Source organism: Orussus abietinus, unplaced genomic scaffold (assembly GCF_000612105.2).
Source record: "Orussus abietinus isolate OABI.00-Male unplaced genomic scaffold, Oabi_2.0 scaffold21, whole genome shotgun sequence".
NCBI classification, from domain to species: domain Eukaryota; kingdom Metazoa; phylum Arthropoda; class Insecta; order Hymenoptera; family Orussidae; genus Orussus; species Orussus abietinus.
This window is the reverse complement of record NW_019396018.1, coordinates 512,468-522,886: the sequence shown is the minus strand read 5'-3', so window position 1 is coordinate 522,886 and position 10,419 is coordinate 512,468. Positions and strand designations below refer to the sequence as shown.

The window sequence follows — 10,419 nt, the reverse complement described above, 5'->3', positions numbered from 1 at the left end:
ATTTCATCGGCTACGATTAATTCATACACGTTCTGGTTACGTGAGTTTAACCTGGGTTACATCTCTCGTCGCATGTAACCCCTAGATGTATACAAACAACGAGTATAGTGAAAGTTATTACGAACGCATCACTATCGGGTCACTCGAGCGAAGAAAATATTGTCGGGTACGTTTCCCATGCGGCTGTTCGCGCTTAACCATCGACATTTCTAACACCGAAAGTTAACTTTGGTCAAAATTCCCTGAAGCCGTAGCAATCGCTCTTTGACTTTACTCAGATAGAAAAAAATTAAGGTGTTATGAAAGGGACATTATTTATAGATTTTCAATTATATATGAAACGTCAAAATATTTATAAAACTTTTCTCCAAACCGGGTGAAACTTTAACACGTGATTGTGGAGGTCCAAAGAATGAACCCGATGCTCATGAAATTTCATTTTTCACCAAAGAAATGAGATCTTAGTTCTAGTTTAGGATAAATAAAAAAATTTTTGTTCGAAAAATGAAATTTCACGAGCATCGCGTTATTCCTTAGGATCTTCATAATCACGTGCTGAAGCTTCGAATGATTCGGTGCATTCAGTTTGGAGAAAAGTTTTATACATTTTTTCTTATTTTGATATATAGAATGGCTCTTTCATGTCACCTCAAATCTCCATCCCGAATTTCAGCGGATCTGCACTGAGAGAAAAGTCAGATTTAGTACGAGTTCGTTCAGTAAATCTGGACTGTCGGAAGAAAATTAATACGATCTAGGCATATCAGCATTTGTTGGTTCCAGAGAAGGGAGACGTCGACTCTTCTCTCAGTGGAACGAACGTCTCGGGGACAAACGAACCGACGATATTTCGACTTTTCCTAAGTCGCCCAAGAGTGCCTCGACGAATACCACAGCGTTTGACATAATCGCCACCTCGTCGCCCGAACTCATTTCCTCGAGAGAAATTTCTCCGGCGCTGGACGAGTACGCACGATTTCTAAGTACGATTACACCTAAACCTAGAGTAAGCGACGCAATCGTCTTCATTTTCGACCTACGTGCTTCTTCCACTCGGCGAGTCGTCGGTGAAATTTCGATGACTCGCGCGAGCTAACTTCCTCGTATCCTCTTCACGTTGAAAAAACCCATCAGAGGATTTCAGCTGAACTTTCGTGGACATCCAAGACGGAGCTACGTCCGTAGAACGTAAAAAGGGGAAAGAAGAGATCCGCCAATATTACCTAAAATCAAAGATTAATTTTCTCATTGCCGGAGAATTAAACCAAAATGAAAATCGGTGCATGGCGGCGGCGTGCATTGGAAATGGAACCTCTAAGTTGAAGAGAATTATTCTACATTATTTATTATTCTTAATTATTGTGTCATTAGAAGTTTCACTTCCAGAATAGGAACGGGAAAGATTGATTAATGGTCTCCGTGTAAATTTTCGGAGCCATCGTTTGTAGTTTCTTTTTTGTACGCTTTACCTCGACAGATCTCCTTTCCTCCTCCACCGTGAATCTCGCTCCCGGTTTTCTCGATTTTTGGTTCTCTTTCCCGAAAGCCAGGATGCCGCGAGGTTCAAACCGTCCTCGAGTTGGTCGCCCTTCCGTCGTTTTCTCTCCAAGAAGATAGCGTGCAGACGCCGTCGCCTCGCCACCACTCGTTCACGTCTTTATAAAACTTTGGCGGCCGAGGGTCATGCAGCATCGCGCAAACTCTGCACCAGAAGAAGGTGTTGATGAATTCGCCCGTGCCTTTCCACTTGAAGTACGAATTGTAGAGGGCATCGTCGTTGTCGAGGCGATGAAGATATTCGGCGAGTTCCTTGGGCGACTCGAACTCGTCCACGTGGATGTACGAACGATGAGGAGCACTTCGCGCGTAATCCGTGGGATGAGCTCCCATTACTATGGGCAGGACGTTGTGTCTGCGATGAAAATTAATAATAAATTAGTGATAGCTTGTAACAGCTTATAATAAAGTCGGCATTTAATCCTTTCTGGATTTAATTGAATTTAAATTGAAGTACGACTTTACAGGGCTGGGAAAAAAATCCCATACCCTTCAAGCATTTTAAGATGATATGAAAATGGCATCCGTAGGGACAATCATTTATGATACTTTTCTTCGAACTGGATGTATCGAATTGTTTGAAACTTTACCGCGTAAAGACCCTAATGAAGGTCCTGGCCGTCGTGAAATTTCATTTTATATAACAAGGTTGATAAACAATTTAAAATGAATGATATTTCAGGGGCGTCAGGAATTACTTTCAGACCTCTATATTCACCTGGTAAATATTCAGACCATTCGGTACGACTAATTCGATGAAAAGATTCATAAACGAGACCCCTCAGAGGTCTATCATATCACCTCGACATTAAATATTGTATGGGAACTCTTTCCCCACTTCGATCATATGGATAGTAAGTTAAGTTGCTTTTAAAAAAAAAGCAAAAAAATGATTAAATGAAAAGGAAGGTGGTTAATTTCTATGTTGACTAGGTTATTCGAATTTTTTTAGCACTAGTAAATAACTTAACGAAGTTGACCGAAATCCCGGATTAAAAAAAACGTACCCCAAACCGTTGACGAAAAATTTCTCCGTGATGTAGTCCTTACAATTCGAGTTCTCGAAAGCGAGATAAAATTTGTAATCGGCATCCAGCATGTCAAAACAAGCCTGCGATTGGGATCGTGGACACCGTAGAGATCCGCAAGCACCGTAGATGTCCACTTGGATATATTTTGACAACTCCTTGGCATAATGCATTCGCTGGTTGCGCGGATGACAATTTGAGACGAACCAAGCAACCTAGGTAGAGCAATGAAGCATTACACGATGTTCTTCCGGTACATAATAACGATACTATCAACAATTAATATTTCTGAATTACCTTTTTCGTCTTGTTGGCAGCGTAATTCATGGCTTGCGGTATTTGCATGACTCTATGATCGTAATACTGCCACCTTTCGTATGGGGCAACGATGTCACTGTCCCTTCGGTAAGTTGCTGTCCAGTTGACTACTGCACTCTTGACAGTCTGAGTGTGATAGGGACATTCTAAAAAATACAGCATCCACACCTGCCAACATTTGTTATATCACGTGTCCTCCGTTTCAGAACGTCTATCATCGATTTGCCTCTTTAAAAATTAAGCATAATTAATTTTCATCAGTCGGAGGTAAATCACAAACCTGATTCGGTGGCCTGCGACCGACGTTAGAGACATAGTCCTTAAATAAAATCAAATCCGCATCGTCAGGGTTGTCACGAATAATGGTACAACTGCTGACGGGGCAAGACTGCTGAATAAAAATGTCAGAACCAGGCCTGGCTTCGGGCATACCATGTGGGACCATAATTTTCTTTACCCTCTGCTGAGCCAAAGTCCTATTATAATCCGGTGGAATGAACATCAACTGCAACAGGTGAAATATTTTAAAATTGTTGGTTACCCAACAATTTTACTAAATAATTAAGTCAAGAAGTAGACAAATTTAGAGAAAAGTCCAACCGTATATGAAACTTGATCAAGTAAGTATCCAACGTTCACTAACAGGATAAAATTTGTACTTTGCATGTTATGAAATTAAATTTCTTAGGAACTCACCTGATTGGTCACTCGATCATCGTAGGAATCTTCTTCGGGCCATAACCTGGCAAGTCTTCTACCTGTGTGGCGACATTTTGCTGCTGGATAAGGTCTTCTGGTACCATCCCTCATGTACCAAGGTCTCGTAGCTGGGTCGAATGGATCCACTGGACTTTCCATAAGACCAATGCTTCCCGTCATATTCAAAGCCTTAAAGAAGGGTAAAAATGAATACAAATTTTAAACAATCCTCTTCCCCAACCCGTGATAAGAACCTCCCAAGAAAATAAATCTCGACGAATCAAGTCCACCTATAAAGAGATCTCGCAAAGGGGACAATTCTCATTCAAGTGAAACTCCATAGGCAGCCTCTTATTCTCCAAAAAGACCGGCTTCACTTCAACGCCTATTAACATTTTCCAGCGAGACCTGATTTTCAATCACCTCGCATTCCTGTGAAGTTTCACTGGAATTAGAACCTCCAATTCGCGAGGATAACTTGCAAGAAACTACTCTTAACCCGGAGACTCGTGATCGTGTCGTTGAACTCGATTAAGTCGTAATTGAGAAGTCGTTCACGTTGCACGACGCCCAGAAGTGCAACTGGTCAATGTGTGCGTGCCAGTGTCAATTTCTAGTATATGCAGCCTAACTAATCAGCTGTTAAATTACACTCCTCTACGAGACTTTAATCTAGTCTATTAAGCGAGTGTAGGAAGCTCAGAAGTCGTCGGCATTTCGTCTCCGGGAAGTTCGCTTCATCAGCGGGATTAGTTTTGATATCAACAATTTATTACAGGGTTAGAGATAAAAAAATGTTCTTACGATATAAGTATTTTTAATTTGTCCGTTCCTGCGAAGACGGAATGCCTGATAAGGTCCCGATCGACTTTAAGTGTATATCGACACTAACGATAAGCACAACTATGCGACTATATTTCCCTATCGATTGAACGATCGACTATACCTCGGGCGGACGCTTTCCCTGAGCTCTCTCCCGCGCTCGCAATATTGTCGTTGGCTTCTTCGGTTTTGGGGACCGAACGAGTTTCATCTGCGAAATTCAGTGCGAAATTCCATGGCTTTTATAATCGCACATCCTGCTACCCATCTAACGATATGGAACGGTTTCCTCGCGATTCGCCTCAAGGCTTTCCACTCACTCTAAGCAATTACATGGTACGATAATTTGTTCGCTCGGACTATGGACAGTTAATGCTCTTCTTCATCAATGTATCAAAGAGTAACCGAAATCGTAACTCGAATATCTTTATAAATAATTACTGAGAAATAATCACTCCACGCTATGAGAAGATTCCCAACTATATTGTCACATTACACTAATGGGAGTAAAATTCTAGGCATTAGTTGCGATTAATCTCAAAACTAATCAAGATATGATATATCATTATCGTAACCAAGTTCCTCTTTTACACGTGGACTTCGAGATGATAGCCCTTAAATACAATATAGTGACTTTCAGCTGATTTATAGATAAAAGACGTCATTTATCGCTAAAAGTGAGATACCGGGACGGATCTTCGATTTGGACTTGGCCCAACGAACTCAGTGGCATCCATTTACAGTCCACAGATCTTAATAACGATAGGCCGAAACAAACGCAAACTTCCATCGACTCGATGAAAACCCTTAATTGGCGATCCTTAATTACCTTGGAGCCGTCCGGCATTGCGCGAACGGATTGCACGGGTCCCACGTCCGGACGCATGGTGTGCCAGATTTCCTTCTGCCGGACATTGGCGATGACCAGCAGCATCCCGGTCAAGCAGAAGACGTAGAGGAAGCATCTCTTCGGCGACAAACGCGGCAGACCCATACCGTGGTTTTGTCCGACTCTTCGGGTCGATCTCGTCTATCCGGTCCAGCCAATCGCCGCCTCCCGTCCCGTCATTCGGATGGACTGAAAAGAAGAAGACCGTACAGTACTCGAAGAGCCCGACGAGGAGACACTTCGCAAGAGCGGCCCCCATGCGGCTTATTTCACTTTCGACTTTTTCAGCTGAGCCGGTAATCAGGTGACGCGCCAAGGCCGATAAGATTACGTTTTCACACGGATTTCTCCTCGTATCACCTGTGGGATTCGATTCGATATGGACGCGACCGCTGGTTAGGGGATTCCTGGTGGAACCGAGCTGGCACTGACCGTGTCAAGGGACTGACGCACTCGTTGAACAAGGTCGTTACCGGAGGTACAGGACCGTACAATGTCGCGAAAGGGTGGGTCGAACGACTTCTATCCCGTAATGTGGTTTACAGTTCCGTTTTCTTATAACGGTGATACGTCCTATCGAGGCAGCTTGCTTTAATTCGCGGCGAAAAAATGTATTTAAGAGAGCGAGCACCTATTGATGGCGTTAAAACTATCTATTCTTAATGAGGTATAAGGAAGAACCCATCAAACACTGTATGTTACAATTACATGACACTGGAATACCATGATATATAACGAATGTTATTCAAAAGATACATTAATATTATATAACGTCGAATTATTACTCTTCGGTGACATTCTTACAAACTTGTAAGCATTGCAGTTATATAATATTAACATAACATATAACATATTACCGATATGTTATGTGCACGTTACATTATTCGTTTTATAACAGGGTTATATAGCTGCGGAGGAAATAGTAATACAAATCTTGCTTATATGTTATATGTATGTTACATTACATGTTACAAACGTTACGTAACGTATATATTATTGTTCCGTAACTTGTTTTTTAAAATCGCGTCCTGGCCTCATGCAAAACGAACTTTTATGTAACTCGTGCTGCATATAGTCCTAGGTGAAAATTGTCAGGAAGTTAGGAAAAAAAATTCAGTCATGAAAGAATGAAAATACTCGTTTTCTCGGTTGTCACGTGTTCCGGACAGGGTGCCTGCCGATGGTCCATATCTGCGTTTAATAAATTATAAAATTACTGGAAGCCAATGTGAGCGCACCATCGACTGAACATCTTGTCGGACAACAAGTAATTTTGGAAAACAAAAAGTTCTTGTATTTTGTGCTCACTCTCCTCAATACTTCGCGGGCAAAGTAATCACCAACGTCGATGATCTGACGTCTAAGTGCCAACCATGTCCAGTTAAATGAGACTTTTATGCCTTTTCGTGGCATCCCTTCGTCTCGCTTCGGTTGAGATCACTTCTCAAAAGCCTTAGCAGTTCTCGGTACAGCTGATAAATGAAATGCCCTAATTTTTGTTTCGCCCTATCTCAGACCATATCTGCTAATGCCGAATAACGCGGCCTCTGTCCTTCTTTCTTGAGAGTCAAATAATCTCTTCGCGCTTGATTAATATTTCGATTGATCTTGTCCTTCTCTGGGAATCGATTTAAAATCGTCCTCAACTCACCTTCAATTCGCTGCCTCGTTCCTGGCCGAACGGAATCCGCGTTTCCGTCGACTCTTGCTCGGCAGAGGAGTCCAGGTTGAAAACGACAGCTCCTGCGCAAACGAAAAGTGTTTGGCGAAAAAATTAACACACCCGACGTTACCGAGCGCCTTTCCAACGGCGCAGCTGGCCTCACAAAACTACCTGGAGTATCAGCGGTCATTAGAAGCATGTCGCTTGTCATTACTTTATCACCGCGACCTATGATGGATGCAATACGCCCACGACCAGTTACAGCCGTTCGATACGCACGCATCGCACGTTGACGATAAGAGCATCCTGCAGTTACCACTACTAACAACCCTACTTTTGTTGTCACTAAGAAGAAGTTAACAAGCATCTATGTATATATAGATCTACATAATAAAATGATAAGCAATAAATATAAAAGTCGACGCGTGGCCGTCACGCGCGTTAAACTTGAAACTCCTAAGTTAAATAGAATGACTAGATATATTAATAATTATTCTTAATTATTTGTAATTATTTTTTAACGAGATGCTTTTAAGCGTTCGGTTATTTTGGAGATATTTCGTATTATCTTTATTTCCCTTTAAGCGTCAATGGTTAACTTTAAGAATAATGCACTAACAACGAAAATATGTATGCTTATTGTGTTAATACTGAAATGCAATACTGAAAACGTTTATAAAATGTGTTAGTACTGAAATACAAAGGTAAATGGAAATAGTAATTAGCTATAAAAAAAAGGGATTCGCTTTCCGAAACAGGTGCTATTTGTAACAAGTGAACTTACACGTACCACCGTGCCATGAGAAGCTTCGCTTCAATAAATTTAGTATATTATACATAAAGAGAATACAAACATTTTTTAAATAAAAGCTAGTATCGTAATTTCAAGAAAAAATGTATTCATAAATTTTCTGCTGCCGGAAGCCAAGTATACCATAAAGAATTAAATATGAATGCTATTTCTATATCTCCTATTGGTAAGCCGAGTTACATTAGTTTTCAAAATCGATCATTTGGCCTGGCAAGGAATGCCTGTAAACAAATTGACTTATCTCGGGGATTAAGTTGAAAATGGGGCAGGAAGTGGCACTGATTTTCTTCAATTGCTTAAACTGAACAGATATTAAGTTTCATAAATATTTAATAATTTTGACCTTGTTCAGTCCACCACACTTGGGCGACACTAGTAACGGACAACGACTGCTAAGAATTGAACGCAATTGCGAAAGAATGCATTTTTACTGTAGCGATAAAAAACGTGATTGGTTGTTATTAAGTCGCGCGGAACGTTCCCATGCCGTCGTTGAATTCTTCGCCAAACCGGACGTAGATAAAAGCACCTGGCATTATTCTTTAGTTATCATCACAGAGTGAACTGGTTCCAAATGTTAGAGACCGTTCGGTTCCGTTCATTCTCTGTTACAAATCCAGAAATACAAAACACTCGTAAACATCATTTCTATTTTTCTAGATTCGATTCGGCACGGAGGAAGAAGTTCGAAACTAGTAGGACAAATGAGTACTCGTCGACTTCCAACATGGCTGCTTTGCGACGCTCATTGAGTCGAGCACAAGTTAATCGTTTCAACCAAAGTCTTCTGATGAAAGTGCAATTACACCCCGTACAAAACGATCCGAGGTTAGTCAAGTTGGACTGTAAACCTCCAATAGCCTTTTCAATATTCCCCGCAGAAAGAATACATTACACCAGAGCGCGACTTAACCAGAACGGACCCTATCAATGCGTACATCACGAGTTGATAAGAGAATATATCAAAAGAATATCCCACCGACAAAATAACTAAATTTGTATCCATAGTGACGTACTATCCGAGCACTGTTACATTTTTTAAATCCACCCTCCCTCGAAGTATGGTCGCCCCTGGATCGAAAAAGGGTTCGCTCGGGACTCCATCACTCGTAGGCCAAACGGTATCGATAAAATATTGGCAGCCCTCTGTCAGGACTTCCGACATTCGCTATGATTACCTTTGACAGTTGGCTCGGCTTTTTTGACACGTGCTGCCACGTCGACGGCCGCGACTGAAATCTCAACGAGAGGGAGGAAGGAAAAAACTTGAAACTCACCATGCACGAAACAAACCAGTGGTTCCAGGATATCGGGGATATCCTGGAGGAGTTCCGTAAGGTGGGCGGGAATCCCGGGCGGCGGAGTTCACGACGTCCTGGCCGTTGCGGGCGGGAAGTGGACGGACATCCTTGCGGTCGAAGGCCGCGGATCGGACGCCTCGTGGACGTCCTCGACGTCGGAAGGATCCGACGGCCAAGCCCGACTCTTTTCCTCTTTCCCTCGACGCGATCCTGACCTCTCCCCGCGTTACTACCGGCCAGGAAAATCTATAAAGGCCGCGTCTGCGCCAGCGCGCTTTTCCGCCCTCTCAAGCCCGCCCGGTGGACTTTGTCGGCCTGCCGCCCCATTGATTGCCATTCCCGCCATCCTACGAAAAGGACCTCCTAAAGTCCACCTCTTTCTTTCTTTTGTTTTGAATGCTCGCAACCCGAGCGAAAAATTTACTGTCTAGACGAAATTCATTATATGTCGCGATGTTAATATTTCTTGCCAGAGAAGCATCAGTAAAATTGATTTTGTAGAAATCATTAGGGCTACGATCCTATGAGTTAATATCAAGTGAAATGACTTTTTCGGAATGAGTTTTATGAATAAAATTGGTCTCCGGTATTGAAAATATTAATGGAAATTATATCACATTTTTTTAAGGGACCGTCCGATTCAACTCGAGCAGCCTAGGACTCGCATATAAAAAAATTATTAATATCGTTTGTAGTCGGTTATTTGAAAATATTCATTTGCTTTAATTTCATTTGATCTCAATTTCTTGACAGGAGTAAATAAAGATTTAGTCGACACATGAATATCTTTTTTTCTAATACGTTTTCTCTCTATAGATTTATATGTATTGAATGTACGAGCATAGAAAAAATACAGAAGTTTCACTTTAAAAATTTGATTCAATTAATAAAGTTACTGGTTCATTGCATTATTGAGCATTATTCATTCCATTTCCACCATGCAAAGAAAAGATCTCCGAGTGAAATCTAAGTTAACTTTTGTTACGCCTTCTATTTTAATTATATCTATTTTCAGTAAGGAAATGCAAGAAAAACTACGCGCCCTAGTTCTTTACGAATTTTTGTTTCCCTATAGGAATTTCTTATAGATGTTTAATACAAATTATGTGCCGCGATAGAGAAAAGGAAAGAGATAGAGACTGTTTGCAGATTTCATTTGATAAGATTTGCAATCAAACATTTCCGTCAATATTAATAAGAAAAAGGAATAAGTATTCGATATAACGAAAAGTATCATAAATAATGGAAATATTGTTTGTTAAAAACTGTATGTATTAAATCATTTACGGTCTTAAGACCTCTGTGTTATTATTCCTTACATGCGGATCGGT

At 41.2% G+C, this 10,419-nt stretch overlaps 1 protein-coding gene and 1 long non-coding RNA gene across 4 annotated transcripts; one reads left to right on the top strand and one right to left on the bottom strand.

Annotated features, from left to right (window-relative positions):
- Positions 1-578: 578 nt before the first annotated feature.
- LOC105697523 (glycoprotein 3-alpha-L-fucosyltransferase A) lies at positions 579-8,172 on the bottom strand. Of its 3 annotated transcripts, XM_023434762.1 has the most exons (10): positions 8,131-8,172; positions 6,965-7,056; positions 5,254-5,502; positions 4,549-4,635; positions 3,600-3,791; positions 3,184-3,408; positions 2,883-3,071; positions 2,565-2,800; positions 1,470-1,912; positions 579-1,223 (listed from the first exon to the last, which is right to left on the bottom strand). In XM_023434762.1, the coding sequence occupies exons 3-9, from the start codon at positions 5,416-5,418 to the stop codon at positions 1,564-1,566; spliced, it is 1,443 nt and encodes a 480-aa protein (XP_023290530.1). In that variant the 5' UTR covers positions 5,419-5,502; positions 6,965-7,056; positions 8,131-8,172; the 3' UTR covers positions 579-1,223; positions 1,470-1,563. The 3 variants fall into 3 exon arrangements, with proteins under 3 accessions (XP_023290530.1, XP_012276310.1, XP_012276311.2); XM_012420887.1 differs by lacking the exon at positions 4,549-4,635; XM_012420888.2 differs by lacking the exon at positions 8,131-8,172 and having other exon boundaries at positions 6,965-7,068.
- A 100-nt stretch (positions 8,173-8,272) lies between these two features.
- LOC105697539 lies at positions 8,273-10,189 on the top strand. The gene is made up of 3 exons (XR_001103841.1): positions 8,273-8,363; positions 8,448-8,615; positions 8,975-10,189. It is a non-coding gene; the product is annotated as an uncharacterized LOC105697539 (long non-coding RNA).
- The last annotated feature ends 230 nt before the right edge of the window (positions 10,190-10,419 follow it).

Coding starts and splice junctions, on each gene's coding strand:
- LOC105697523 (XM_023434762.1), bottom strand. CDS start 5,418: ATGGGTCTGCCGCGTTTGTCGCCGAAGAGATGCTTCCTCTACGTCTTC. Junction 3,792..4,548: donor AGGGAAAGCGTCCGCCCGAG/GTATAGTCGATC, acceptor CCCTTCTTTAAG/GCTTTGAATATGACGGGAAG. Junction 3,072..3,183: donor GTCGCAGGCCACCGAATCAG/GTTTGTGATTTA, acceptor AAATGTTGGCAG/GTGTGGATGCTGTATTTTTT.